Consider the following 24,129-nt stretch of genomic DNA (forward strand, 5'->3'; position numbering starts at 1 on the left):
CGTTTCTTCGAACAATTCCATCACTAGGCAGTAGAAAAGGGACTCAAAGTGCCGACTAGAAAAAAAATCTTGTATCGGCACTGCAAATTTTACGGCATAACAGGAATTTTTCACAGAAATTATTAAACCATTTTGCACTTTACCACTCTAAACTTCAAAAATTCAAACCGATCCGAAATATTTCCCACGAAAATTAGCAACATAAAAAAATGCAAAAATCTCCATAACTGATAAATTAATGAGCACAGTGCTGCCTAAGCATCATAAAGACCTTAATCACGCTATTTAACGGTCTCTCCTCATGACCGAACAAATGCAAAAGAGGGCACCTATAAGCTAGTCATTACGTTGCACTAATTTCTCCACTTTACGATGCAAAATAGAGAGGGGCGAGCAGAAGCCTCATTACGGTAGTATCCTGGAAAATTAATTGATTCGTAACTCCAGGACCCACAAGATATTTTCACGAAGAGGAATAATATTCAAATGTATGAGCAACCGATAACTGGTTCTCACCCGAAGAACTGTGAAGATAGCTTTCTAACCGTGCACTACCCAAGTCAAGGTCGTTGTGGAGGAGTCTCAAGAGATAGGAAATAGCCCTGATACTTAAGTAGTGGCTCCATTGAATGCCCCGTTGCCACGTACATCATCGCCTACAATGGAAATTCCACGGGGCTTACCCCTGCACCGAATGACAAGAAAAACCAAAAAAAAAAAAAAGAAATACACTGGAAAAATGAGATGACTCGGTGACTTTTTTCCCTTTGCCATCCTTTATTTTTCATTCCGTTTAATTTGCGAGAAGATAGAATGGTTGAGGCTCAATTACTAAGCCACTCTACCAATGTACAATCCCCCGAGAGGCTATTTTACGACAAAAGAGAAAAATCTTGATCACGATTTTGCGCTGTGGATTATCGCGTGTGCATCAGAGATCATAATTCAAAGGTGGCTGGATGTCAATTAGCCTCGACTCCACTCATACACACACTTGTGAGACCAGGCGACGCTACCTAAACCCTTGGAGAATATACTCGAGCATATTAAGGAACATTGAAAACTCTATCTACCACTGAAAAAGTTAATTAGATGGGATTTTCTGCATTATGCAGATACGGATAAACATGAAGTGTTTCTCAGATCTCTGAGGTATCTATTTAAGCCAGTTTGCTATAGCTCCTTGGATGCTGTCAAGTAGAATGGCCTTTGCTCGCTCGACTTTTATCGTTTCATGAAATATTCCGCTATTTCAAAGGTTAAATGTGTGGAATTGCTTTTAAGAACTCATTTTAATATTTATTTTATCACTTGTCTCACGTATTTTCATCATTTACGCCGGGTTCAGTGCTTTCATGCCACCGAAATGCTGGTAAAAATTGTCATGGAGATTAATGTGTGGAAGAAGATAAAAAGAGATTTTCATTTCAAGATTGAGTTGCACTTTTCCACATGACTTGTTCAAGAAAACAAATACATTTACATCCGGAAAAATGAATCGCCATTTTTACATTTCGAATGTAATATTTTCAGACGGGGAACCTAAATTTGCACTTTGAAAGTACTCTAATAAATGTTTGTTCAAATTTTTTGTGTGACTGCTACGAAAAAAAAAAACCACCAGTAATTGAACGAAAAATCGAGAATATTGTCTCATTAACCCAACAAATTATTTCCAATAACAACAAGTTCTCGTGAATGTAGCTAAAAAAGTAATGCCAAGCGTACACACCTATGAATTTGAAATGTACGATCAAGTCGACTGAGATAATGAGAATACCGATGGTATTACAAGAAAAGTCCATTGGAACGTGTCGATACAATCCATTTCTTCACCCATGGATAAAAAAGAGAGCCATACCAACAAGTAGATGCTTCGAGTGTCATTCACCACCAGAATTTTATGATTCAACCGATACAAAACCGATCGGCTAGCACATAACCAGCGGTTAGAACTCCCTGGCTCCCTGATTTTTACAAAAGTTTTACGAATAAAATTCAACCAAGAGGGGGATAAAATACATAAAGCATGAACCATGAGATCACCAGGGCGATCCTCAAGAGATGGCTACTGTCCCCTTTTATCCTCTTTGGCCTTGTATACGATATAGTGAGGGTCTCGCTTCGTGCCCAGAGTCCTCATCGTCTCACCCATCCTCACAAAAACTCACTATCCACAAATTGAAAGTACCGACTTCAACCAGCACAAGACCTCAAGCCCCCCCTCAATTCTTTTTATATCATTCTGTTTCTCTTATTCACTCTCTACCAAACCCCACGTGCACTTGGAAACAAGAGATGGAAGTCATTTCAGCGTCAACCTCACGTTCTCACGTGGGATTCCCAGTTTTAAAATATCAAACCTGATCTGGTATGGTACAGACTAGGCGCTAGCCAGTCACACCACGTTTTTTTCCCCTTTTCTCCAATTTTATCTCTATTTTTATCAATTTTTATCAATTTTTTTTCTCCACGTTCTCGAGTTAGTGGAGAATCAAAATGCCATTAACAGTGAAGAAGCCGAGAGATCGCAGATTCTCATAAAACTCTACCAAGAATTTTACCTTTTTCATCCCCATGAGTCAAAAAGCACTTCATTACCTCAAATATCCAACTTTTTTTCCCCTCAAATCGAGTTAATCTCTCTAACAACATTTTAATTCAATTAAACTGGGACGAAGAAAGAAAGGGAGCGAAGGGTAAACACGAGAAAAGTAAAAAGTATGAAAAAAAAAAAGAAGTGAGAGTCCACAGGTATGATCCCTCCGAATGCAGTTCAGTAATTGAAAAGTCTTGAAATTAGTTTTTATCCGATTCGTCTTTTGGATCGACTTGGAGCGGAATGGAATGCGAAACGCGCGCGCGATCCAAACGAGAGCGAGAAGCGATAAGAATCGCTTCACTTGTAAACCCATCGCCGGCTAAAGGCAACAACCACTACATATACACGGCAAACCCTGTTTTATTCGTCAATTTTTAGTGATGGAAAACAGATCTCAACCGTTTACCCGTCACCAGTGGTAACCTACAATCTTTGCAAAAGCTTTCCCTCGTACTCGTTCTAATTTTTTCCTCACCCCAACAATATTTACGAAACAATTCTCATGCTTCGACGCTTAATACATTTAATATATTTACGGGTAAATATATTATTATTGAATAATATTTAAGGGGTCCACTGAACTTTTTCCCCCGTGCAGCCGAAAAATCGGCGAGTTTCTCCTCCCCACTTGGCCGATCCTTTCAAACAGTAAAAAGCAAAAATATTTAAGACTCAAATGCCACGTCGCATTCTCTGACATCCCTCCTAACCACTGGCCGACGATTATTTGGCGAGGGGAGGAGTAGCGCGACCTGTTTATCGTCAAAACGACCAAAATAAAAAAAGCTCAAGGCAAAAGGATAAAACGCCCCCGGAGAAATAAATCCTTGTCACCGGTTATATATCAAGGATCGTTAACTATCAAAATTAATCTCCAGTTGACCAAAATATCGAGGTAACTTTTCCCACCCTGATTCCATCACAAGTCGAGGGAGAGAAACTCCCCTTGATATAAACGACTCCTTAAATTCCTTCCTTAAAAAAAAGAGAGCAAATGCCATCCAAAGACCACCACAACCACTGGCTAAACCCCGAGTTGCGTAAAACACGTGTGTCTAATCAAGATAAGAACTCGTTTACTTTATGCATAGAGACCAGCTAACGATAGTCCTGTTCAACTGTGCTAAATACACTATTCAGTAACCCAAAACCCTCAGAAGTTCATCGAGAACGGGGGGGTTAGGAAATCCACTGTAATGGTTATTATCTCAGTGGACTTCTGTCTCACCGATTCTCCCAAGATATTATCTCTAAACGAAGGTGTAGATTTCCTGGCACTGTCCACCGAACTCAAATAACCACCATTCCCTCCATTTTTTTTTTCTCTCACCGACTCTAGAACCCGACACGACTCTCCAATTCGGGAACAAAACAAATTTAATTAAATTCGAAATCGAATTCGCTCGGAAATAAAATGAAATGAAACAACTAAAACTCAAGTTGACACAAATTCCCGGATTTTCAAGAGTTGGGTTGAGTGGGGAGTTTAATAAACGCCTGTAACCCCTGAGAATGTCACAGTGAGGTAAGAGAAACCGAGACAGCAAAGGTACTGGCCCCCCCATATAATTTGCCTCCTTTTGGTCTTGAGAGGTAAAAGCCAAACTCGTACATATAAACTAACAAACAGTTGGTGGGTACGGGCTATAGTAACTTGTGTCACTATATTGCCGGAATTACCAACGATTCACGAGAACCCCTATCATTAAACACTGACTATTACCGCATAATAATAGTTGGTTGTTTTGCCCTCGAGTTGGTAAAACAAAATGCTCCGAAAACCGTGCAAAATCGAGGATAAAGACCAAACATTCCTCCCCCACCTCCTATTGAAAAACGAAGAAAACCATGAACTCCTCATTCTTCTGGTCTTCCTGCCTGCCCACCACTGCGAGTAATCACTGGTCCCATTGTTTGCTTTTCCGTAACAATTTCAAAGAAGATAAAACACCAAGACAAAGAGAGAGAAAAAGGAATGAAACACACACTATCAACTTCTGCAAGCAAACACAATCACTCCATTGTCATTAATAAAATCTGATGAAGAGCCAGCAATTTCATGGACAATTATTTGCAAGTACCAGTCGAAGATATCATAAACAACTCTTGACGCAGAATAGGAGACATAAAAAGGAGAATCCCCTTGGGGAAGACCGAATCCCAACCAAATTGAATGGCAAATAAAAGTGATTCATAGTACTTTCGTTGTACATTGCCTCCTTATCTTGGGATTCAGAATAGACTCCAATAAAACCTCACCGTCTGCCCTCTCTGTACCTCTTCAGGTGTTTTCCTAATGAAGATCATTATCACATGCCGATCACATTCCCTCACAGTCTCATCGAATCTCCATTCCCTCCATCTCCTGTCCCTTCATTTCTAACTACTCTAACGACAGTGCCAGACTCTTCCATTAATACTTCCACATAATGAAAAATCCAATTTACCGGGTTAATGTCATAGAAAACGAGGAAAACGACAGTAAAAGAGAATAATTAAATCGAATATTGTGGCTCCATCCACTCATTCAATCATATAATTATCCCCTTGGAATTATTAATCGCAGAAATTTCAGTAAATTATTAAAAATCCGGGTGATCAATTGAATTTTGGGGCTTTCATTAAAAAATCCAATCTTCACTCCGTATGGCTCGATTGTATCACTTGATTAATTCATATCTATATCCAAAAAATTCCGCCGAAATTACATGATGTATTTATTTTCTTTGCAAATAAATAATAAAAATAATTTTAATCTCCGAAAGCTTATTGTTGTCTACCTGATAGGGATCTTCAAAATACTGAATAGCCACGCTTTCATTGTGATTCTGGGATGAAAGCCTTTTCGAGTGGAAAATCTATTGTTTATGAATTAATTATGTGGAAGAATTTCCATGTTTGAAAAGTTCTATTTTTTTTCGTCATTTTGTGTATATAACCGGCGGCGACAGCCGTGTGGTTGAATCGGGGTGGCATGTGGGAGGCCGTGGGTTCGATTCCCGCCCCGGGTGGCCAAGCGTTTTTTAGCACTTTAATTCACACGGTCTCATTGTTCGAGCAGGGGAGTTTCGCAAGAGACGACCTCTATCTGATCAGATTTTTTCCTCAATAAAGATTTTCCCGGACCCCCGACAGATACCCTAACGGATCGAGAGGAACCAAAAATTGTTCCCCGTAGAAAATCGAACGAATTTTTTTTTTACGAAAAGTTTACTACGATTATCACCGCAAAATGCCCAGAACATCAGACACAAATGCAGAGAACGACTCCAGCAAGAAGAAAAAAAAAATCACGTGAAGTACGTGAATATCCTTAAATATGTCATTAGCATTGGCTCCACGTAAATCTTGTCACCAACCCCAAAGACCCAATGTGAGATTGCACAGTGAGATTGTACTCAGCTGTAATCTACACAGAATCTCATTATCGGTTTTTAATAAGGCTGATAAAGTCAACTGGTGGGAGGTGTAGGGGAATCAATGGTTGATATATATCGATGAGAATTTTCCCAGTAACCCCAAGACCAGAATGAGGGACTCAAATGAAGGAGAAAGAGAGTAGCTGATGGTACGCGGCTAGGGATTATGTTAAAAAGAGATGGCGCAAGAGGGAATAATTCACGCGTTATCTACACCATCTTCGCCTCCCCCCCCCACCCCCCTGGGTGCAGTATCTTCTACGGGACTTCATGGTGCACCAGAGTACCGCATACATGTTGCGCCCAGTACGTACTGCCTTACACGAATACTCAACATGGATTACACCACCCTCCAGTATGCAGACTCTACCCCTCCCCCCGACCCTCCTCGCAGTCTCTTTTCTCCTCATTCCCACCACTGTTTTTCTCACTCGAATCGTTTATTCCCTCTACCTTTGCCGCCCTTTTGCCTGGGTCCTCGATTAGCGGTACGGGCTTGAATTTAACGACGAGAGATTGTAGATTAATTTCAGGCGCGCGTATTTCAATTAGGGACCAAATGGTTTTGCCTTCATGTGTGTTGCCTTTTTTTCCCTTTAATTTTCGTTTTATCCTCTTTTTCATTCGTTTCGGCAACTTTTATTCGGGGGAGGGCGCGATCACGGAAAGAGTACATTGTATCGAATGAGTTGTAACTTACCGGTCAGATGGCTCCCAGTGAACTCGAAATCGTCGTCCTGGTCCCAGTGCTTCAGCGAGAGATTCGATAATGAAGTGGCGTTGGCAAATTCCAAATTTGCGAAGTGCCAGTCGAGAATCTGGCGGTCTTTTGAAGATAGGTAGACGTCACTGTAACAATAAGCATAATTTATTCATTGAGAATGAGATAGCATTATCTTTCTATAATTATTTATGAAGGAGAAAACTGCAGGACTTTTTTGTCAAATTCGTCAACTATGTATTAATATTCATGAATTACCTCGGTGGAGAGGCCTCCAATTCCTGCAGCTTAGCTTCAATCTCCTTCTGCTGTTCAGCAAGCTGATCCCATTCCTTTGAAATCGAAATATTTAATTACCAATTAATGTTACATCAACAAAACAAGCAATTCGTGATTAAATGCCCAATTACCTTACACGCATTGTGTAAATCCCTCAATTTGGATCGCAATACAAACTCCTGGGTAATATCCCGAGTCTGTAATTTGCTCTCTGTCATTTCTTTGTACTGTTTGTTGAGTTCGGCCAGCCTCTCTTTAATAGCAATCATCTATTGTTCGGGGTGAAACAGTAAGATAAATACCACGGAGAGGAAAAATTCGAATGAAAATTTCACGAAATAAGCAAATACGTACCCGCTGCTGATTAGCAATGAGTCTACTCTGGAGGCTAAGTACGCAGCTGAAATGAGCAACTTGGCGCTGCTTGACACCCTGCTCTTGAAGTCTAATTACCCATTCCAATGCCTGGCCCAATGAGACTGGCCTTGTTGTATTGCCTGGCTGGCCGGTATTCCCGATGTAATTAAAATCAAGCTGATGGGAGAGGTACGACGTTGCCTCCAATAATCGATTGAATTCTCTTTCAACCATTTCATCTTTGTCCTTCGGTACCTGAACACAATAATTATTCAATTAAAAGCATTAAAAAAATTTTTCCTGTGATTGGCATTTGATGACAAATAACTCACTGTTTGTCCATCACTCTCGTAAAGTGGACACTTCTGCCTAATTTTATGCAATTCCATGTTAATTTGTTTACTCAATGTAGTAACTGGATTTCCACCCAATCCAGTCACCACCATAGCCCCCAAATCAGCTATGTACGAAGATTTTCGAAATGTTGCAATTCTCCCACCAACTCGATCCTGCGAAAATAATAATCCACATAAATCTCGAATAACAAAATTTGACCTCCACTCTAGAATACTCACTCGTGCTTCCAGAACAATAACTTCGAGACCAAATTGCTGCATCTGTTGTGCAGCAGCGAGTCCAGCGATCCCTGCCCCAATCACAATAACCTTCCCTAGTTTTTTCGTAGGTATGGGCTTCAACCGTTTAAATACTCCAAAATTAATAAACCCATGACGTTCCAAAAACGCGTGGATACGCCTTGTGAGTACAGGATCGCTGTTGTACGGTGGTTCAATAGCCAACAGAGCATTCTCAATTATGAGCTGTTGCTTGGGGTTCTCCAGCCACAACTGAAGCTGCAATCCACCCAGAAAATAATTAAAAATTACCGTAAAATCAAATCATACAGCAGCTTTCAGAATCATCGATTTATGAAGAAAACGATGAATTTAAAGTAAAAGCCCTGCAGGTTTTTTATAGCTTTGTAAATTTTTTTAGAATGGATATTTGTCGAGATCAATCAACAATTGACGAAACCGTAAAATCCGCCACATCTTGCGTTATAAATTGAATCCTGAAATAGAACCTGTAGAATGCTTACCAGCCTATTTCTGATGTGGAGGAACACTTTTTGCGTCTGAGGAGGCCCGGACGATATATCAGGGAAGCAAACAGCCTCTGTGGACGTCAATTTGTCAAAGGGAAGGCGACTCTGGAAGGCAGCCCCTTCCAGCCCATTGAGAAGCTCTTTAACTGGACAAATGCATCATAATAAATCACAAAATAACAATTCAGTATTATAAATAATAAAACAAATGACAAACTCACCATGAGGGTCTTCGTGATCACTATCCTGCTCGTCCTCTTCCTTGACCTCATTTTTTGGGGCTGAAGTTGCTGCTATTGGAGCCGGGAGCTCACTGACCTTGACTTGCTCATTCAACATTTTTTTTTCCGGAGTACCAAGGCCAGTTTTCGATTTCTCCGATGTATCCGATGTGTTTTCATCCTCCAGCTGATTGTATTTCTCTTCCATTTCTCGATACTCAACCTTAAACATCGAGTAAACACTCATTAAACACGTGAATTCCAACACAACTGCAATGTACGCACCTTGGCACGCTTTCGACGACTCATTATGCACTTAATTCACGTTTATTATGCTGTTTTAATACACGAGGACTGTTGTATTGAATTTTCTGTTTGTTTTGATCCGTCAAACCGGCATTGAACTGAGAAATACTAGTGCAAAGTGGTGGAACACTCGACTGTAACGCATGGCGTCGTTACACTGGGCGCCATGTTGGTTTTGATGAAAATGGCGGGAGGTCCGTTCCCGGGATTTCGCTGAGAGGGCGCCACTTTTTTTCGAGGAAATACAAAATTCTCTCTACATTGAAAAATATTTATTTAACGCGGAAAATATATTTGCGATAATTTTTTACATTTTTTTCTGAGTGATTGATATTCGGTTATTTAGTCGTTTTATTAAATTTAGTCGAGAAAAATGTTTATCATCGGGGTAAAAGTGTTGCCTGTTTTCTCGGTTGAGGTTGAGATGCTGGCATTATTGTTTGACAGATCTTCAGGTGTGGGTTTTATTGTTTAGACTGTTTTGTTGATAATAGAACTCCGCTAATGAGTGGAATTTCATCATAACGCGGGGGAAAACGTGAACAGAAGATACTGTTCTCCGGTGGTGAAATAATATGAGTCGTCTGGATGATCCACCGAGTCTGTTGAAAGGCCGAAAGCCATCATACATTGCAATGAACGGTGAGAAGGTTATGTTTTCATTGTAATTGATGGCAGGGACAATCTCAAAATAATCCGAAAGTGTCTGGAATTAATCGGTCCTTGATTGATTTTTTTTTCTCCAGGTGTACCAGAAACTGACGACCAACAACGTCTGAGGTTCCAAGTGGAACTTGAGTTTGTTCAGTGCTTGGCGAACCCTAATTACTTGAACTGTTAGTATTATTTTTATTGACTGATTGGAATTATTTACCGAATCGGTTGTGATATAAAATATCTCAACATCTCTCGAAAAAATTATTAAAGAAAGAAAGATTAACGAAATCCACAAATGAATAGTTTTTCTTCTCGTTATTCAGTTCTAGCCCAACGTGGATACTTCAAGGACTCCACCTTCATAAACTACCTCAAGTACCTCCTCTACTGGAAAGAACCTGAGTATGCGAAGTACTTAAAATATCCAATGTGTCTCTATTTCCTCGATCTCCTGCAATACGAGCACTTCAGACGTGAAGTTGTGAATTCTCAGTGTACAAAATTCATCGACGACCAGCAGATCCTCCTCTGGCAACACTACACTCGTCGCAGAACGAGATTACTCCAGCAGGCATCGGAACAAACCCCCCAGCACGTTAACCCCCAGAACAATGGAATTGCCCAGCCTAAAGTTCCCTAATACATAAAAACGCCAAAATTAATTAAATGACACTCACCAAAAAGCCGCATTACTTTACCCTGTGTATCTTACTGCCCCAGAGACAATTCGTCCTCCAGATATACCCATGAAGTTGGATGGAGCGGGTTAGCTGTGATAGATCGCAAGTAAAACGGTTTTATATTTATTACCTCGTAATAAATGTCTCTCATTTTATCAGAATTTTTATTATTTCCTCCACGTAAATAATACATTCAACATCAATAATAGCATTCATACGTATAATCTCTAGGCTTCAATAAATGATTTCTCATGGGAATAAATTAAACTTCATCGCATGGTGGTGAACTCTACTCAGTCTACAATTGGGAAAACAATGTCAATGCACAAATAGTAGAAAATATTTTAGTTCACCAAATAGCTTAGAACGTAAATATTTACAAATTCATTTCGTTTCGGAATCAAAACATCAGGTCTCAATACGGATATTACAATTCCTTTGGGGGGGGACTACTATTTATTTCCGAGTTGTGATCATTCGTTGCGGAACGATTAGATATTTATGAATAATTTATGTAAATATTTTTTTTATAAACATGTGGAAGTTGAAATTATCAAAAAAGAAACTTGGACTGTTTTTAATATTTCAGTTACCCGTGAACAAACAATTAGAAATTATTCATGTTTAGACCTATCTAATCGCTCCTCAAGGTATGATGAATGTCACTGCAATACTCGCGTAATTCAGAGCAACTCCTGCCACCTCAATTCTTATTCTCTGTAAAATTAACAATAATTCCATTACCAGCATCGACCCAATCTTCGGAGAATAATTTTTCCCTGAGAAGTTCCCTCTCGGCAGCGGCATCCTCCCGCCCATTAGCATCACAAATATTCTTCCCAGTGGTTAATCTCCCGGTTTCCTTAATAGTGTCAGGTAGTACCTTGCTCACAGTTTCCGGCATCACTAGACAAGCTAGGCCAGCAACAAGACATAGAATAGCCGCCAGCATGAATTCTCCCATAGGGACACAATGACCCTGAAATTTCCAATCACTTAAACCATCCAAAACGTTTTCAAATAATGCGTAAATTGTTATTGATACTGACCACTGCGCTGATGTATGGTGCACCGATATAACCGATCGTGCCAAAAACAGTGAAAACACCTAAGCAGGTGCCTCGTAACACAGTTGGGAATATCTCGACTGTGTACAAATAAACTGTCCCCACTGTACTCGTTGTCGTTACTCTACCTAACAGCAGTAATGTCGTTCTAGCAATGCCTGTGGGTACGAAGAATTATTATATAAATTCACTGAGATTATATCGACATTAAAAAATTGTGGATAAACAGTGGGACAGGAGAATAAAAATCGTATAGACCCTCACGCACTTTGTGCACCAATCCAAAATGCCGTTAGACGAGGCAGAAATACCAGCCCGGCTATCACCATGCAAATCACGCTGTTGAGAGACTGAAAAATACCCAGTGGTAAACGTCTTCCGTGCCGTGACAAAACAAAATAGATGACTAGGTAAATAACGAGTTCTATTATACCGCCAACAGCGAAATTTATGTGTCGATTTTCTAATAAATTTGGCGTTGATTTCAATACAATTGCGTTTGCCAGTGATGTCGAGTACCTGTAAGTGAATTATTGCAATTAGTGATGGGTTTCCGCTTGAATTATTGACGGGCGGCTTCACTATCGATCGACGACAGATGAATGAAGAATGTTTAATATTCTTATCATCCTGGAATTCCGTTATAAAGTATTTTCTTCGAAATAGTAAATATATTTTTGAGTTATTCACCTGTACAATTTATGGCAATTAATATTTTTATTTTGCAAAACAAGAAAAATAGAGGGAATTGGCAATAATTCCAGTGGTAATGACTATAATTATTGATTCAATTACCACTGTACTGCAATGGCACCGCTGTATTTTACAACGCGAAGATTAGCCGATCTGTAAGAATCCGACTGTGATAATTTTTCAGTCTCGTCATCTTCGATGACCCTTTTTTCAGACGCGTGATTCTCCATAGGTTTGATATCCATTTCGATCGAAATAGGATCACTCGGTCCCGCAACATTGCCAGTTTCACTGACAATTGTATCATCAGGGAGTAACTTGGAATTTCGATTACTGTGAGACGTCGACGGCTCTCCGATCTCCAACTCTCCACTATTCCCCTCAGCCGACACTTCCGGTGTTAAATTCGATATTCGTTTCTCCAGATTCTCCGAAATTGCACGTAAACTTATTCCTGTGAAGTTTCACAGTTAATATATTTTTATGAAGCATGAAATACTCCTCTTTGACGCAGCCATAAAATTGCGAGAATGGACATGCAAGAAGTTGAGTCGTTAAGCCGATTCAAGTACTTTAACAAATGCTCTTCCATTGAACTCTACATTTCAGTAGTGAACCCAGATAAGTCGAGTTTTACAGTTTTGTTCAACACTAATTAATTTGAATAATCGTGTATTTTATGAGAAAATAGAAAAAGACCGTAAGTCTTCTGAGGTTTTTTTTATTGAAGCGATAGTTTTTCAGAGAAATCTGCCATTACGAGAAATGTTAATTAGTGAATTTCACATCATCTCACTTTATCACTCCAATTATACTGGGTCACCCCCAAACGCCTGCGAATAAAATAATTATATAAAAAATTGATAAATTACTTCTCGAGTTACGATGCGCCGAATTAGTTGGCGTCAGCAGATTGACAGCTTCGCTTTCATTCAAGTCTTTGGAATCATCGAAGACCCGAGATTTGCGTGAGGATGTAACAGGTGTGGTGTTCTCACTGTTATCAGTTACAATCTCTCTGCGCACTTTGCTACCACAACAGCAGGCGTTGTATTTGGTGATATTCTCAAGTGCCATGTCAGCCTCGGTGGTTTTTCCTTTCGCCATCAACCACCTCGGTGACTCAGGAATAATCCTTCGTAATGAACATTAGCGTTAGGCGTGTTATGCAAGTGACGAGGGATGAACTTTGCAAATGGGAATAATTGTTTACCCAACATAGAGAACGGTAATGGCTGTGGGCACGGAAACGGCCAATTGGAGAATCCTCCAGTCCAGGATTATATAGCTGAGACCAGCCAAGAGCTCTAATCCCAGTGCCCAGGCTATTCCCATCACTGTGAACACTAGTGTTCTAAACTTTGTTGGAAACAACTCGAGAATGAGAATGTATGTCGATGCGTGTAATCCTTGTGCGAATATCCCTTGGAGACCCCGAAGACCCACAAATACTGGATAACTCTGATTCATGCAATAATTTTCTCATCGTTAAACTCATTTCCAGGAATTCTATCTAATCGTGGAAATTTCAAACAGCAAGGTTTATATTAGCCGGAGAAAATATATCCTCATCTGTGTTGAAGATTTTTAACAACAATTTTTCCTCACCGGGTGGAATCTTCATTTTTCTTTTGGAATCTCAAATTACCTGAACTATGTATGTTGCTACTGCCATGGTCCCCTGCGCATACAGGCAAATTGCTAGAACCGGAAGTCTTCCAAATCTATCGGCGGTAATACCCGCGACGAGTGCACCAATAGACACCCCGACGTAATAAACAATATTAGCCAAGTCCCTCAGGTAACTCCTCTCGCAAACTAGACCCCAATCAGTAACCACACTCTCCTCCCCGCGATCTGCCACAAATTTATACTCAGTCTGGCAAAATTCCATGGCATCGCCAATCGTTGAGTTGCCCCCTTCCTCCCCTCGAGCGCATCCGTACCTTCGATTACTCCCATTCAAACTCTAAAAACATTAAAAGAGATTGTTTTTCTCTTCTTCATTTCCTCAATTTCATTCATTTTAAAAGGATAAAGAAATAAGATTTCTCCTCACTTTTTTCATATTGATCAAAAATTCGATACGTACGAATTTTTGGGCGATTTTTTAATTAGAAAAAAAAATACGTAAATGTTTACTGAAATTTTGGAAAATGGATTATTTGAAACACAAAGATGATTGTAGCCAAAGTTTTTTAAATAAATTAATTTTTTTTATGTCAGAAATCATCGTCAAAAAAAATGGAGAAATTTTTTTTCCTTAGAGAATCGTCAGATCTGAGTTGAATGAATCATTCAAGAATCTGATTGTTCTAACGAGACTAATGCTTCATTACCTCGCAGTAGAATCTAGGGGTATAATTGTGGAATGCGGGTAATGCATGGCTCATTGCGACAATAATACAATTTATTGCGAGTAGGAATAATAAGAGCACTTGGAAGCAACCCACTCTGGTCCCTTCAATCGACATTTCAATACAGTATAATTCCACTTGTTGCTAGAACGTTCACTGAAACGAAGATAAAATTCACCACTTGAGGAAAATCACATTTTCCAAAGTCACTCGAAAATTATTTTGATATTTTAACAATTATCCCAGCAACCGATGACGATCGGCATCCGATTGCTCGCACTGCTGTTGTACTGTTGAAGTCACTTGTCCACTGAGGGTAGTCTACACCGAATGAACTGAGAAGTTGTCAGCCTGAGGAACCACACACGGTGTGACAAACCTCTGCGCCATGAATTGTGTGTGAGACCAAAGACCATAGTTATCGCACATTTTCAATTACCGCGCTTGCCTCTCAAGCGCGCGCCTTCTCGAGAATCTCTCATTGGTTTATTCGATTATGCACCTCCACCCCAAATATCCCCTGCTCGATATTTCGATTAAATTCTCCATCATTCCCTCATTTCCCTGTGACGACCCCAATATACTATCAATAAAAATTCCCTCATCAAAGAGTCATTCCTAAAATCAAAATCTCAGAAAACAATCCATTTCCATTTTTTGTAATTTATTTTATCGCAAAGAAACTACTGATTTTTTAATAGAAAAATTCATCTCATGTAACTGCGAATGAATGGAAATCTATATTATATTATATTATAATGAAAAAAAAAAATTAAATGTCAGGAAATGAAGAATGTTCATTAATTTTTAAAGGAGTGGATTGTTCTCTGAATTGTGGAATGTCTAACTAAAAATAATGAGAATAAATGTTTTTTTTTCCGTAAATCTAAACAACGGAAGAGAAGAAAATGAAAAAAAGTGATTGACATAAATACACGATCCCTGACACATTATTGACAGCAGCACGCACCACCTGACAGACTAGTCCTGGTAATTTAGCTGGGTATGTTTTATTCACAGAACATTGATACATCGAGCAAGTCCTGAAACAGGCATGGGGGTGTCGGTGAGCATAATGCCACTCGTGTCTTTTCAATGTACATACAACGACGTACGCGATGTTGGATAACGTCGCATTGCCTCTGGGTCGAGGAACTCTCCTCGGCCATCTCCCTCTATCATTCCTCCCGGAATTGTATTTACCTTGGGGTTTTGTGCATCGTTGCACTGTTCACTCGTATATAAAACAAGTATACGTGCCGGCTCCGAGTGGTCTTATTGATCACTGCTTTTACCACCAAACGCTTCACTCGGGATACGTTCCATTCAATTTAACAAAATATATGGCCGATGTATTCCAATGCTATTTCCCCTTTTTTTCCTTTTTTCCCCTTTTTTATGCATTCGATGGAAATAAACCCCACGAGCCGAATCAATAAAAGGAAGAGCACGACAAAAATGAAGCTATGAAGGGAAATGTTGTCCCGGGGATGGGGAAAAAATATTCGATTGGGGGCAATAAATAAATGAAAATGGAATTTAAATTGTGGGAATTGTGGGTGATCATGTTTATGGTTTGTTCAAGTCTCGGTATAAATGGTTTGGATTATTTAGAATTCCATGGATGAGTGTGCGACTAAAGCGCATACATGTGAATGCGAGAGGGTACATTTCCTCGGTTTCTGGAACTGCTTGAGTATTCGGAGGCGGTAACATCCGGTCCCCAAGCGCACATCCTGCCTACATCCACTCTTTCTTCAATCGTTTTATTTCTTTACTATTTCTCCTAGGTGGTAATAGTCCAGGGTTTGTCTTGGCTCACTGGACAATCAATCGGTTTCTCTGCGTCACCCTGAGCCTCATTCAATATTTTCCTTTTGTGCAGTTGCACTTGTCCTTTTGCTCTTCTTGCTGTCTGCCCATTACTTTTATACTGGATTTTTCATTCCACCGACATTCGCCACCCGTTCAATCATCCTGCGGTGTTCAAATTCAGACAGTGATTGGTTAATTAACGAGGGAATGCCAGTCATGCAATTGTATAATTCAAGGTATGGGTGATTCATAAATATTGAGGGAGGCGAGGTTCAATTTATGGATGCGCATTGATGGGGAATTCTGACAGGAATTTCTACGCTGGAATTCTTCAGATATTCTGGTTCTAATTTGAAAATATTTTTTAACGATTTTAGGAAGGGAATTTTTTCAGAATTTGGTGGAGCATTGCAGGTGCCAGGGGCTCAATCTGGGATATTGAGGCGCGATAAAATTTTTTTTTACCGCCATGTTTTTCCAGTCCTTGGAAATTTTATTATCTAGGAAGAAAATATGTACGGAATCAACTGTTGATTGATAAAAAATTCACAGCTAAAACTCAGAAACATCTCCAACAAATTCCGGTGGTACTATCCTCGTGAAATTAATGTCCTGGTACCACAAGAAATTAGAAAGCTGGGTTTAAAAATCAAACTGACTGGTATGTTCTTCCTAATAAATTTGACCCATTTCCCGCGAACTTCTCGACCAATGCCGAATGGTCAAGATTTTTTGGTTTCTCCCAATCGGCAGATGTTCCCCGAGAAGTGGAATAGTAGTCCCCTCAATGAGTCGTTCATGTCTTCTGATTTCCATTGAATTCCGCGAGTCCTTCGTCATACAAATGTTCAAGATCACATGCAATTGACGTCAGGAAAATAAACATCACCAGAATGATCCCCCCATCGAAAATTATTCATCATCCTCTGAATATTCATTCACCCAATGAAATTCCTGAGCTGCAGCGTAAAACGATTTTTTTATTTTCCCACCTGCATTTTATTTTTAAAAAACAATTCATTACGTTATTATTGTAATGAATTGATGAGTAATTCAGGGTATTAGGTGGAATTAATTTTTTTATTATTTCTTGAAACTTTCGGAGTACTACTTTTAACCCACGTGATTTCAATACGAAATGAATGGCATATCGAGTATTTCCTAATGTCTCTGAAATGTGGGTTTGGTGTCATCCACTTGGAAATCCAATCAACGCTCTTCGGTATCGTACAGTTGTTTGAAGGCAAAAGGCAGGACTCCATGTGGCCTGAATGCCTTTTTTCGTGGCATACCGTTATCATAAAGCAACTTAGTACCTCCGAGAGGTACTGCTGCTCGTCTCCTCTCGACCGTCACTCTCTAAATACCTGTCTTGTGAAGTGTTTGATGTGAAAAAAAAATAGGGGAAAGAGAAAGAGGAAGGGATCAGAAATAGTTATCGCATATGGTTACACGGGAATAGTAAGAATAACGCCAGTATCGTCAGGGACCTGAGGTGAACGCGTTACATTTATTTTTCCAGGCGATTATTTTTTTTCCCCTCGTCGTCCGAAGTACCACCGCCAGTGCATTCAAATTCACTCAAAATCCTTCGGCGACTCATTGCAAAATTCATAATTAATCATTTTTCACTTAAAAAAAATTATTGGCCATTTCATGGAATAATTTTTCAAGAAAGTGACTTATTGATCATGTTTGGGGGAATTACGCTCGGGATGAGGAGCTCCATCGTTTTTATCTTCGTAATTATTTGTTTGAACGTATGTATAAGTTTTTTCATTTTTCCCTACCTATTGTAATTAATAATAATTAATTCATATGGATTCATAGAATTTGGTAATTGGTTTTGAACGGGTTGGTGGTTGATAATTGAACACGTTGAAGTTAAATTAATCGTCATGGTATTTTGAATTTTTCTTGCAGCTTAGTACGATTCAATGTACTGCAGATGTGGAGAGGAGACAATTTCAATTGCAAAATAAAGAGACGAATACTCCGAATTTCATAAGGCTCGTGTTAATGAGGCTCATCTTCGGGCTCGCAAAGAGCATGGGACTTGGTGAACAACTGTCCGGATTTTTGGGAGGAATTTTCGTACCACCTGGAGCTGACGATTACGATTATGGGGATGATTATGGTGGTTTTGATTTCGGAGGCGATGATCTATTCTAGCCATTGTAAAGTGATCAGGATTTTATAATCTTTATGATTTGTAAAATATTTATTTATTTGAATACATCGAGATTATTATTTACGGATTTCATGAGTTTTAGTGTTGTATTGTTGTAGAACCCTAGAAAAACAACAGTTTTAACGAATGAAATAAATAATTTTTTATGATAATACACAAGCTCTCACAGGATGTATTTTCATATCGAAAATTGATTTACCCGATAATTCCAAAAGGCAAAAATATAAAACTGATTCTACGAGATGATAGGAATATTCAAAACTCTTATTAATCGATTTGCATTAGAAAATTCCGGAAAAGTTGATAAATATTCAGAACCATTTAAATTAAACATTGCAGAATATAGTCAACTGGGAGTGTAAACAATTTCTAAATACTCCAGTATATGTAAACGCCAGAAAAAATAATGCTGGCACCTGCATTCAACACTAATCATCATTTTAATTTTGAAACAATGTATTTTTATGAACATGGGGCTGATACCCGCGCCGATTGCAAAGAAATTATTTTTTTTAGTGACGAGTAGAATGTGTTCTATGTATGTCCTACATTTTATTGGAATTAGGAAAATAACGGATTGAGGTAGAATTGAGTTTTGGAAGTTGAAAGGGTGTTCTAACTGTAAAGCTAGAGTATCTCATCAAATCTCCATTAATTTGGGTGCCTTTCAAATTCTTTTAAATATTTTATTGGAAAGAGTGGGCATGGTAGCCTCGGTCTTTATCCGCTGCTGCGTCAGTAGGAATTATCGGAATCATGATGGAACGATTTTCATCAAACATCTCACGTTGATGTTCGTTTCATGCAGCTGGAGAAATTGGAGTAATCAACATCAAGGAAAGAGAAGGTTTCCCTCATGTCCAGTGATACAGCGACGTATTTAACAACAGCTTTAGGAAGCAAGGGGAAACATATATCAGAGATAAAGAAGACTATTTTGCGTCCACTGATTCAATGTGAGTTGAAAATAAAAAGGTAGTTGAATTCTTGAAGAGAATAAAGTTCCCTTCAACATTTCAGACAAGTTATTGAGTCTAGGGTTGATACATCACCTGAGTTTTACGAATGAATAAAATTCCTCACCTGTTCTTTAAAATATTATAAATATCATTGCAATTTTATTTTAATAAATTAAAAATTGAATATTATAAACAATATGAAAATCCATCGAAGGGTTCAATAACCTCCTTTAACCGTTCCATTGCTGAAATTATTTTCTGCAAGGGAAACTATTTTTAGATATTTTAAAGGAATATTTATTCTATGATTTGCAGTGGCCGTGAAAGCCATTGAGCAAGAACACATTGAGGATGGGATTCTCGACAGATTATCTGAAAAGTACAACTTACCGCAGGAAAAAGTCGATGAGTGGTACTCGGCAGTTCTCACTATTTTCAGGGCTCATCTGCGATCTTCGAATAATCCCATGAAGACTTCTGATTTTAAACAATGCCTGCAGGAGCTGAAGTAATGTCAATCCCACATCATGCAAATGTTCATCTCGATATTTTCTGAATGTGAATTCAATCTCGTTATTAACTCCTTATTTTATTCCAGATTTGAAAGTAATTGTATTGAAGATTTGTGCGCTGTTTTGTATGGGCACAAGCGACCGGCTCTCATCCATAATTTAACGGAGAAAATTAAATTCTTTCCAACGTTGAAATCTTGTCGATGGAGAATTGATATTACGATATCTTCCAGGTATTTTTCTTCTTCGTATCAACGATAATTACTGCACGCGATTGAATCAAGAGTCATAATTGGCGGATGAGTGCCAGAAAATGAAGAATTTTTTATCGTTATTTTCATTGCGTTTGGGTCGGAATACTGCAAATTACATCGAAATATCATTTTTTAATTTCCAGTTATCTCTCACGTATTTTGGAACCAACGATTTTGATGGAATGGACATTAAGTACAGGACAACGGTGCATGTTTGAAATGAGTATGACTAAATTTCATTTACTGAGGCATACAATAGCGAGTTTACTCTTAAAAATACAAGAGCTTGAGAATTCCAGTGTATCAAAAGCTATCGTTCCCAGTTGATGATTTTCATCCACATTGTACAAAAAAATTATTATTGAAGTGGAAATACAGATATTGTTTCCTAACAGATGGATTTTTACATTTTTTATTGGAACAATCATAAGACACTTTCGAAATTATCGCCATGAGAAACTTCTACTCGTTGAAAAATGAATGAATTCTTAAATGTCACAATATTTTTGCTGTTTTACGTTAAAAAATGGAATTGGACATGGAATTTCCAGGTGATAAATAGTGGGAAGCATTAAAATACAATTCTACCAAGAATACCCCACGACGTGAATTAATATTACCAATGAGATCATCCACTCCATATTAAAAGGCCCATCATTTTAAAAACCTCTTTTATTTCTCGCCATCTCACCATATAAAACATCAGTCAATGAAAACATAGTGAATCGCATTTTCTAATAGCGGAAGGAATATCGATCCAGGCCGAAATTCTTACAGAGTTAAAGCTGAAAATTCTACGCAATTCACTGTCATTTTTATTACTACGGCAATTCCACCCTGCAGAAATGTAGTAGAAAGCAACCATTGCTAAAAATTAATTAATCAATCTAATTAAATAATTAATCGATTAATCTTATTCATTCATTGATTAAATTCTCAGAATTTACACATGAAAATGGAACCCCGAAGATTATCGAAAAATAAATGAGAAGGGAGAACTAAAATTATAAGAAAAATCAAATAGGAGAACAATGTAAATAAATTTGCATAATCCTTCCACGGCAGAATAAACTTTCTCCATTACGTTTCTCGTAATCCTGGGGAAAAATGGTATGAAAAAAAAAATGTGAACTGGTGTTACCGAAGGGGATTCCTCTCTTCAGTCAACTTCTTCAATAGTAGGCCCATCATTTTGCCCTCCTCGATGTAGTTTCGTCATGATCGGCGAGCACTGAGCCTGAAGTGTCTCAAACTTATGCTGGCACTCCTCCTTCTCCGCCAGAGAATTTCCCTCCAACCACCTGATGGTATCCTCACACATATCTAAAACCTTCCTTCTGTCCCCATCATTGAGCTTTCCTCCGCTCTCCTCCACCGCCTGTTTCACAGAATAGACATAAGCCTCCAACTTATTTTTCATAGCCACCCTCTCCCTCTGCCTCTGATCCTCCTCCCTGTACCTCTCCGCATCCCTCAGCATCTTATCAATCTCCGCGCGACTGAGTCGCCCCTTATCATTCCTGATAGTAACATCCCTCGATCTGCCACTGCCCGTGTCCTTGGCTGTCACATGAAGAATTCCATTGGCATCCAGATCAAAAGTCACTTCGATTTTTGGCACTCCCCTTGGAGCGGGTGCTATTCCAGAGAGATCAAAATTTCCAAGCAGATTATTATCCTTCGTCATAGCCCTCTCTCCCTCGAACACCTGAACCGCCACCCCCGGTTGATTATCCGAATAAGTCGTAAATATCTGCATCTGCTTGCATGGAATTCTCGCGTTTCGTTCGATCAAAGTCGTCATCACGCCACCAGCTGTCTCAATCCCCAGAGACAACGGTGTCACATCCACGAGTAGAACATCCTGAAGTGCAGAACTCGTATTTCCAGCTCCAGTTAGAATTGCAGCCTGTACAGCTGCACCATAGGCGACAGCCTCATCGGGATTGATAGACAGATTGAGTTGTTTGCCATTGAAAAAATTCTGCAGCAATGACTGAATCTTCGGTATCCTCGTGGAGCCTCCGACCATGACGATATCATTGACAATTTTCTTATCCATCTTGGCGTCATTGAGTGCCTTCTCCACGGGCTCGAGGGTCGCCCTGAAAAGATCGGAACAAAGTTCCTCGAATCTCGCTCTCGAAATTTTCGTGTAGAAGTCCACACCCTCGTAAAGTGCGTCGATTTCCATTGTTGCTTCAGTGCTCGAGGACAAAGTTCTCTTGGCTCGCTCAGCTGCTGTCCTGAGTCTCCTCAGAGCCCTCGGGTTCTTCGTCAAATCCTTCTTGTATTTTCTATCGAACTCCTGGGCGAAGTGACGAACCAGTCGCGAGTCAAAGTCCTCTCCCCCGAGATGAGTGTCTCCAGCAGTTGCTTTTACCTCGAATAGCGATCCCTCGTCGATAGAGAGAATCGACACGTCGAAGGTACCTCCCCCCAGGTCGAATATCAAAATATTCTTCTCGCCTTTGAGATTCTTATCCAATCCGTAAGCCAGAGCCGCTGCTGTCGGTTCGTTTATTATTCGCAGAACATTGAGTCCTGCAATTGCACCTGCGTCCTTGGTTGCCTGACGTTGAGAATCATTGAAATAAGCTGGAACCGTTATCACAGCGTCTCGGACATTAAACCCGAGAAAGGCCTCAGATGTCTCTCGCATCTTCACGAGGATCATGGAGCTAATTTCCTCCGGGGCAAACACTTTGCGCTCCCCTTTGAAGTCCACCTGAATTTTCGGCTTTCCACCTTCATTTATAACTTTAAATGGCCAGTGCTTGAGATCCTGTTGCACCTTTGAGTCATCGTAACGACGCCCAATCAGTCGTTTGGCATCGAATACTGTGTTAGTGGGATTCATGGCAACTTGATTCTTGGCAGCATCACCGATCAGTCTCTCTGTGTCCGTGAAGGCCACGTAAGATGGTGTCGTCCTATTTCCTTGATCGTTAGCGATTATCTCGACTTTTCCATGCTGCCACACTCCCACACACGAGTACGTCGTACCCAGGTCTATCCCAACCGCCGGCATTTCTCTATATCTTCCTTTATACCAATATTTAGCGGGACAATATAATATTATTCACCAAAATCCAATTTCTCTAGAAATTGTACCTCAATTTGTTTCAACACAATTCAAAATAATCATGGAATTTTCTAATTTACTAGTTTTTAATTGATCCTGTCTTTTGTTTATTGAAAATAAATATTGGCCAATAAAAATATCTAAATAGATTTAGGTAAATAGTTCCTGATGTTCACCTGAATTAAACTGTGCCGAATCCAATTTTAGTTAGTTAGCCATGTGCAATTAATTGGAGATAACGAATTATTTGAATTGGTAACGCGTACACTTTTTACTTTAATGCAATTCGATCGCTAACTCACGCGTAATAACTGAATTACGTAAATGAAGTGATGAGGTGTTTGTTTAAAGCGCAGTTGATACTTTGAGTAGTTTTTGAATACTGGGAACGCGCGTGGGCTGGCCGGTATTTATATGGTATCGACCAATCGGAGAGCAAATAGCAATTTACGGTGGACCTCGCACAAGCGAATTTGTACGAAAACTATGTGTTTGCGGTTTCATTTGAGGTGAATGGAGCGTTGAGTTTTCGGAGGGACTAGTGTTTTCGGTAGTTTTATTCCACGTCGAGAAGGTTCTATGATATTTCAGGGGCTAGGAGGGATTATTGGCAAGCTTATCTAGTATTTTTAGGATTAGAAATATTAATACTTCCCTGGTGAATGCGGAGGGAAGTTTTTGGTGGGGATCAAGGTCGGAAATAATGGCAGTTGAACATGCAATGAGAGTTATTGATTGAGAACAATCGATTCTGTGGGATTGCAAATTGCTAGAATTTTTGACAGCAATCGCGTCCAAGAATCGTACATTGTGTTTTTTTTTGGGATTCTACAAAAAATTCACGAAAGC

General features: G+C 39.4%; 6 protein-coding genes across 6 annotated transcripts in view; 3 read left to right on the forward strand and 3 right to left on the reverse strand.

Moving 5' to 3' along the window:
• Su(var)3-3 (lysine-specific histone demethylase Su(var)3-3) overlaps positions 1-9,170 on the reverse strand; it is a 150,482-nt gene extending 141,312 nt beyond the window's left edge. Inside the window, exons 1-9 of the mRNA XM_011299263.1 lie at positions 8,990-9,170; positions 8,705-8,927; positions 8,478-8,629; positions 7,954-8,232; positions 7,711-7,887; positions 7,376-7,633; positions 7,153-7,290; positions 7,001-7,074; positions 6,722-6,870 (exon numbers count right to left, since the gene is read on the reverse strand). Coding sequence (XP_011297565.1) covers positions 6,722-6,870; positions 7,001-7,074; positions 7,153-7,290; positions 7,376-7,633; positions 7,711-7,887; positions 7,954-8,232; positions 8,478-8,629; positions 8,705-8,927; positions 8,990-9,013 — 1,474 coding nt within the window. The 5' untranslated portion in view covers positions 9,014-9,170. The remainder of the gene's footprint in view (positions 1-6,721; positions 6,871-7,000; positions 7,075-7,152; positions 7,291-7,375; positions 7,634-7,710; positions 7,888-7,953; positions 8,233-8,477; positions 8,630-8,704; positions 8,928-8,989) is intronic.
• A 163-nt stretch (positions 9,171-9,333) lies between these two features.
• MED31 (mediator complex subunit 31) lies at positions 9,334-10,502 on the forward strand. The gene is made up of 3 exons (XM_011299302.1): positions 9,334-9,652; positions 9,757-9,846; positions 9,991-10,502. Exons 1-3 carry the CDS (start codon positions 9,586-9,588, stop codon positions 10,305-10,307), a joined length of 474 nt encoding a protein of 157 aa, XP_011297604.1. The 5' UTR covers positions 9,334-9,585; the 3' UTR covers positions 10,308-10,502.
• Positions 10,489-14,837, reverse strand: LOC105263226 (organic cation transporter-like protein). The gene is made up of 8 exons (XM_011299288.1): positions 14,447-14,837; positions 13,756-14,076; positions 13,321-13,568; positions 12,980-13,242; positions 12,210-12,561; positions 11,683-11,933; positions 11,397-11,572; positions 10,489-11,326 (listed from the first exon to the last, which is right to left on the reverse strand). The coding sequence occupies exons 1-8, from the start codon at positions 14,579-14,581 to the stop codon at positions 11,051-11,053; spliced, it is 2,022 nt and encodes a 673-aa protein (XP_011297590.1). The 5' UTR covers positions 14,582-14,837; the 3' UTR covers positions 10,489-11,050.
• A 2,765-nt stretch (positions 14,838-17,602) lies between these two features.
• Positions 17,603-18,540, forward strand: LOC105263220 (uncharacterized). The gene is made up of 2 exons (XM_011299276.1): positions 17,603-18,039; positions 18,203-18,540. The coding sequence occupies exons 1-2, from the start codon at positions 17,971-17,973 to the stop codon at positions 18,449-18,451; spliced, it is 318 nt and encodes a 105-aa protein (XP_011297578.1). The 5' UTR covers positions 17,603-17,970; the 3' UTR covers positions 18,452-18,540.
• Positions 18,541-19,249: 709 nt separating this feature from the next.
• LSm-4 (Like Sm protein 4) lies at positions 19,250-20,595 on the forward strand. The gene is made up of 4 exons (XM_011299315.1): positions 19,250-19,426; positions 19,745-19,937; positions 20,028-20,174; positions 20,339-20,595. The coding sequence occupies exons 1-4, from the start codon at positions 19,327-19,329 to the stop codon at positions 20,520-20,522; spliced, it is 624 nt and encodes a 207-aa protein (XP_011297617.1). The 5' UTR covers positions 19,250-19,326; the 3' UTR covers positions 20,523-20,595.
• A 547-nt stretch (positions 20,596-21,142) lies between these two features.
• Positions 21,143-24,096, reverse strand: LOC105263246 (heat shock protein 70 B2-like). The gene has a single exon (XM_011299329.1). It carries the CDS (start codon positions 23,224-23,226, stop codon positions 21,355-21,357), a length of 1,872 nt encoding a protein of 623 aa, XP_011297631.1. The 5' UTR covers positions 23,227-24,096; the 3' UTR covers positions 21,143-21,354.
• Between the last annotated feature and the right edge of the window lie 33 nt (positions 24,097-24,129).

Source organism: Fopius arisanus, unplaced genomic scaffold, assembly GCF_000806365.1.
Source record: "Fopius arisanus strain USDA-PBARC FA_bdor unplaced genomic scaffold, ASM80636v1 scaffold00001, whole genome shotgun sequence".
In the NCBI taxonomy this organism is placed as follows: domain Eukaryota; kingdom Metazoa; phylum Arthropoda; class Insecta; order Hymenoptera; family Braconidae; genus Fopius; species Fopius arisanus.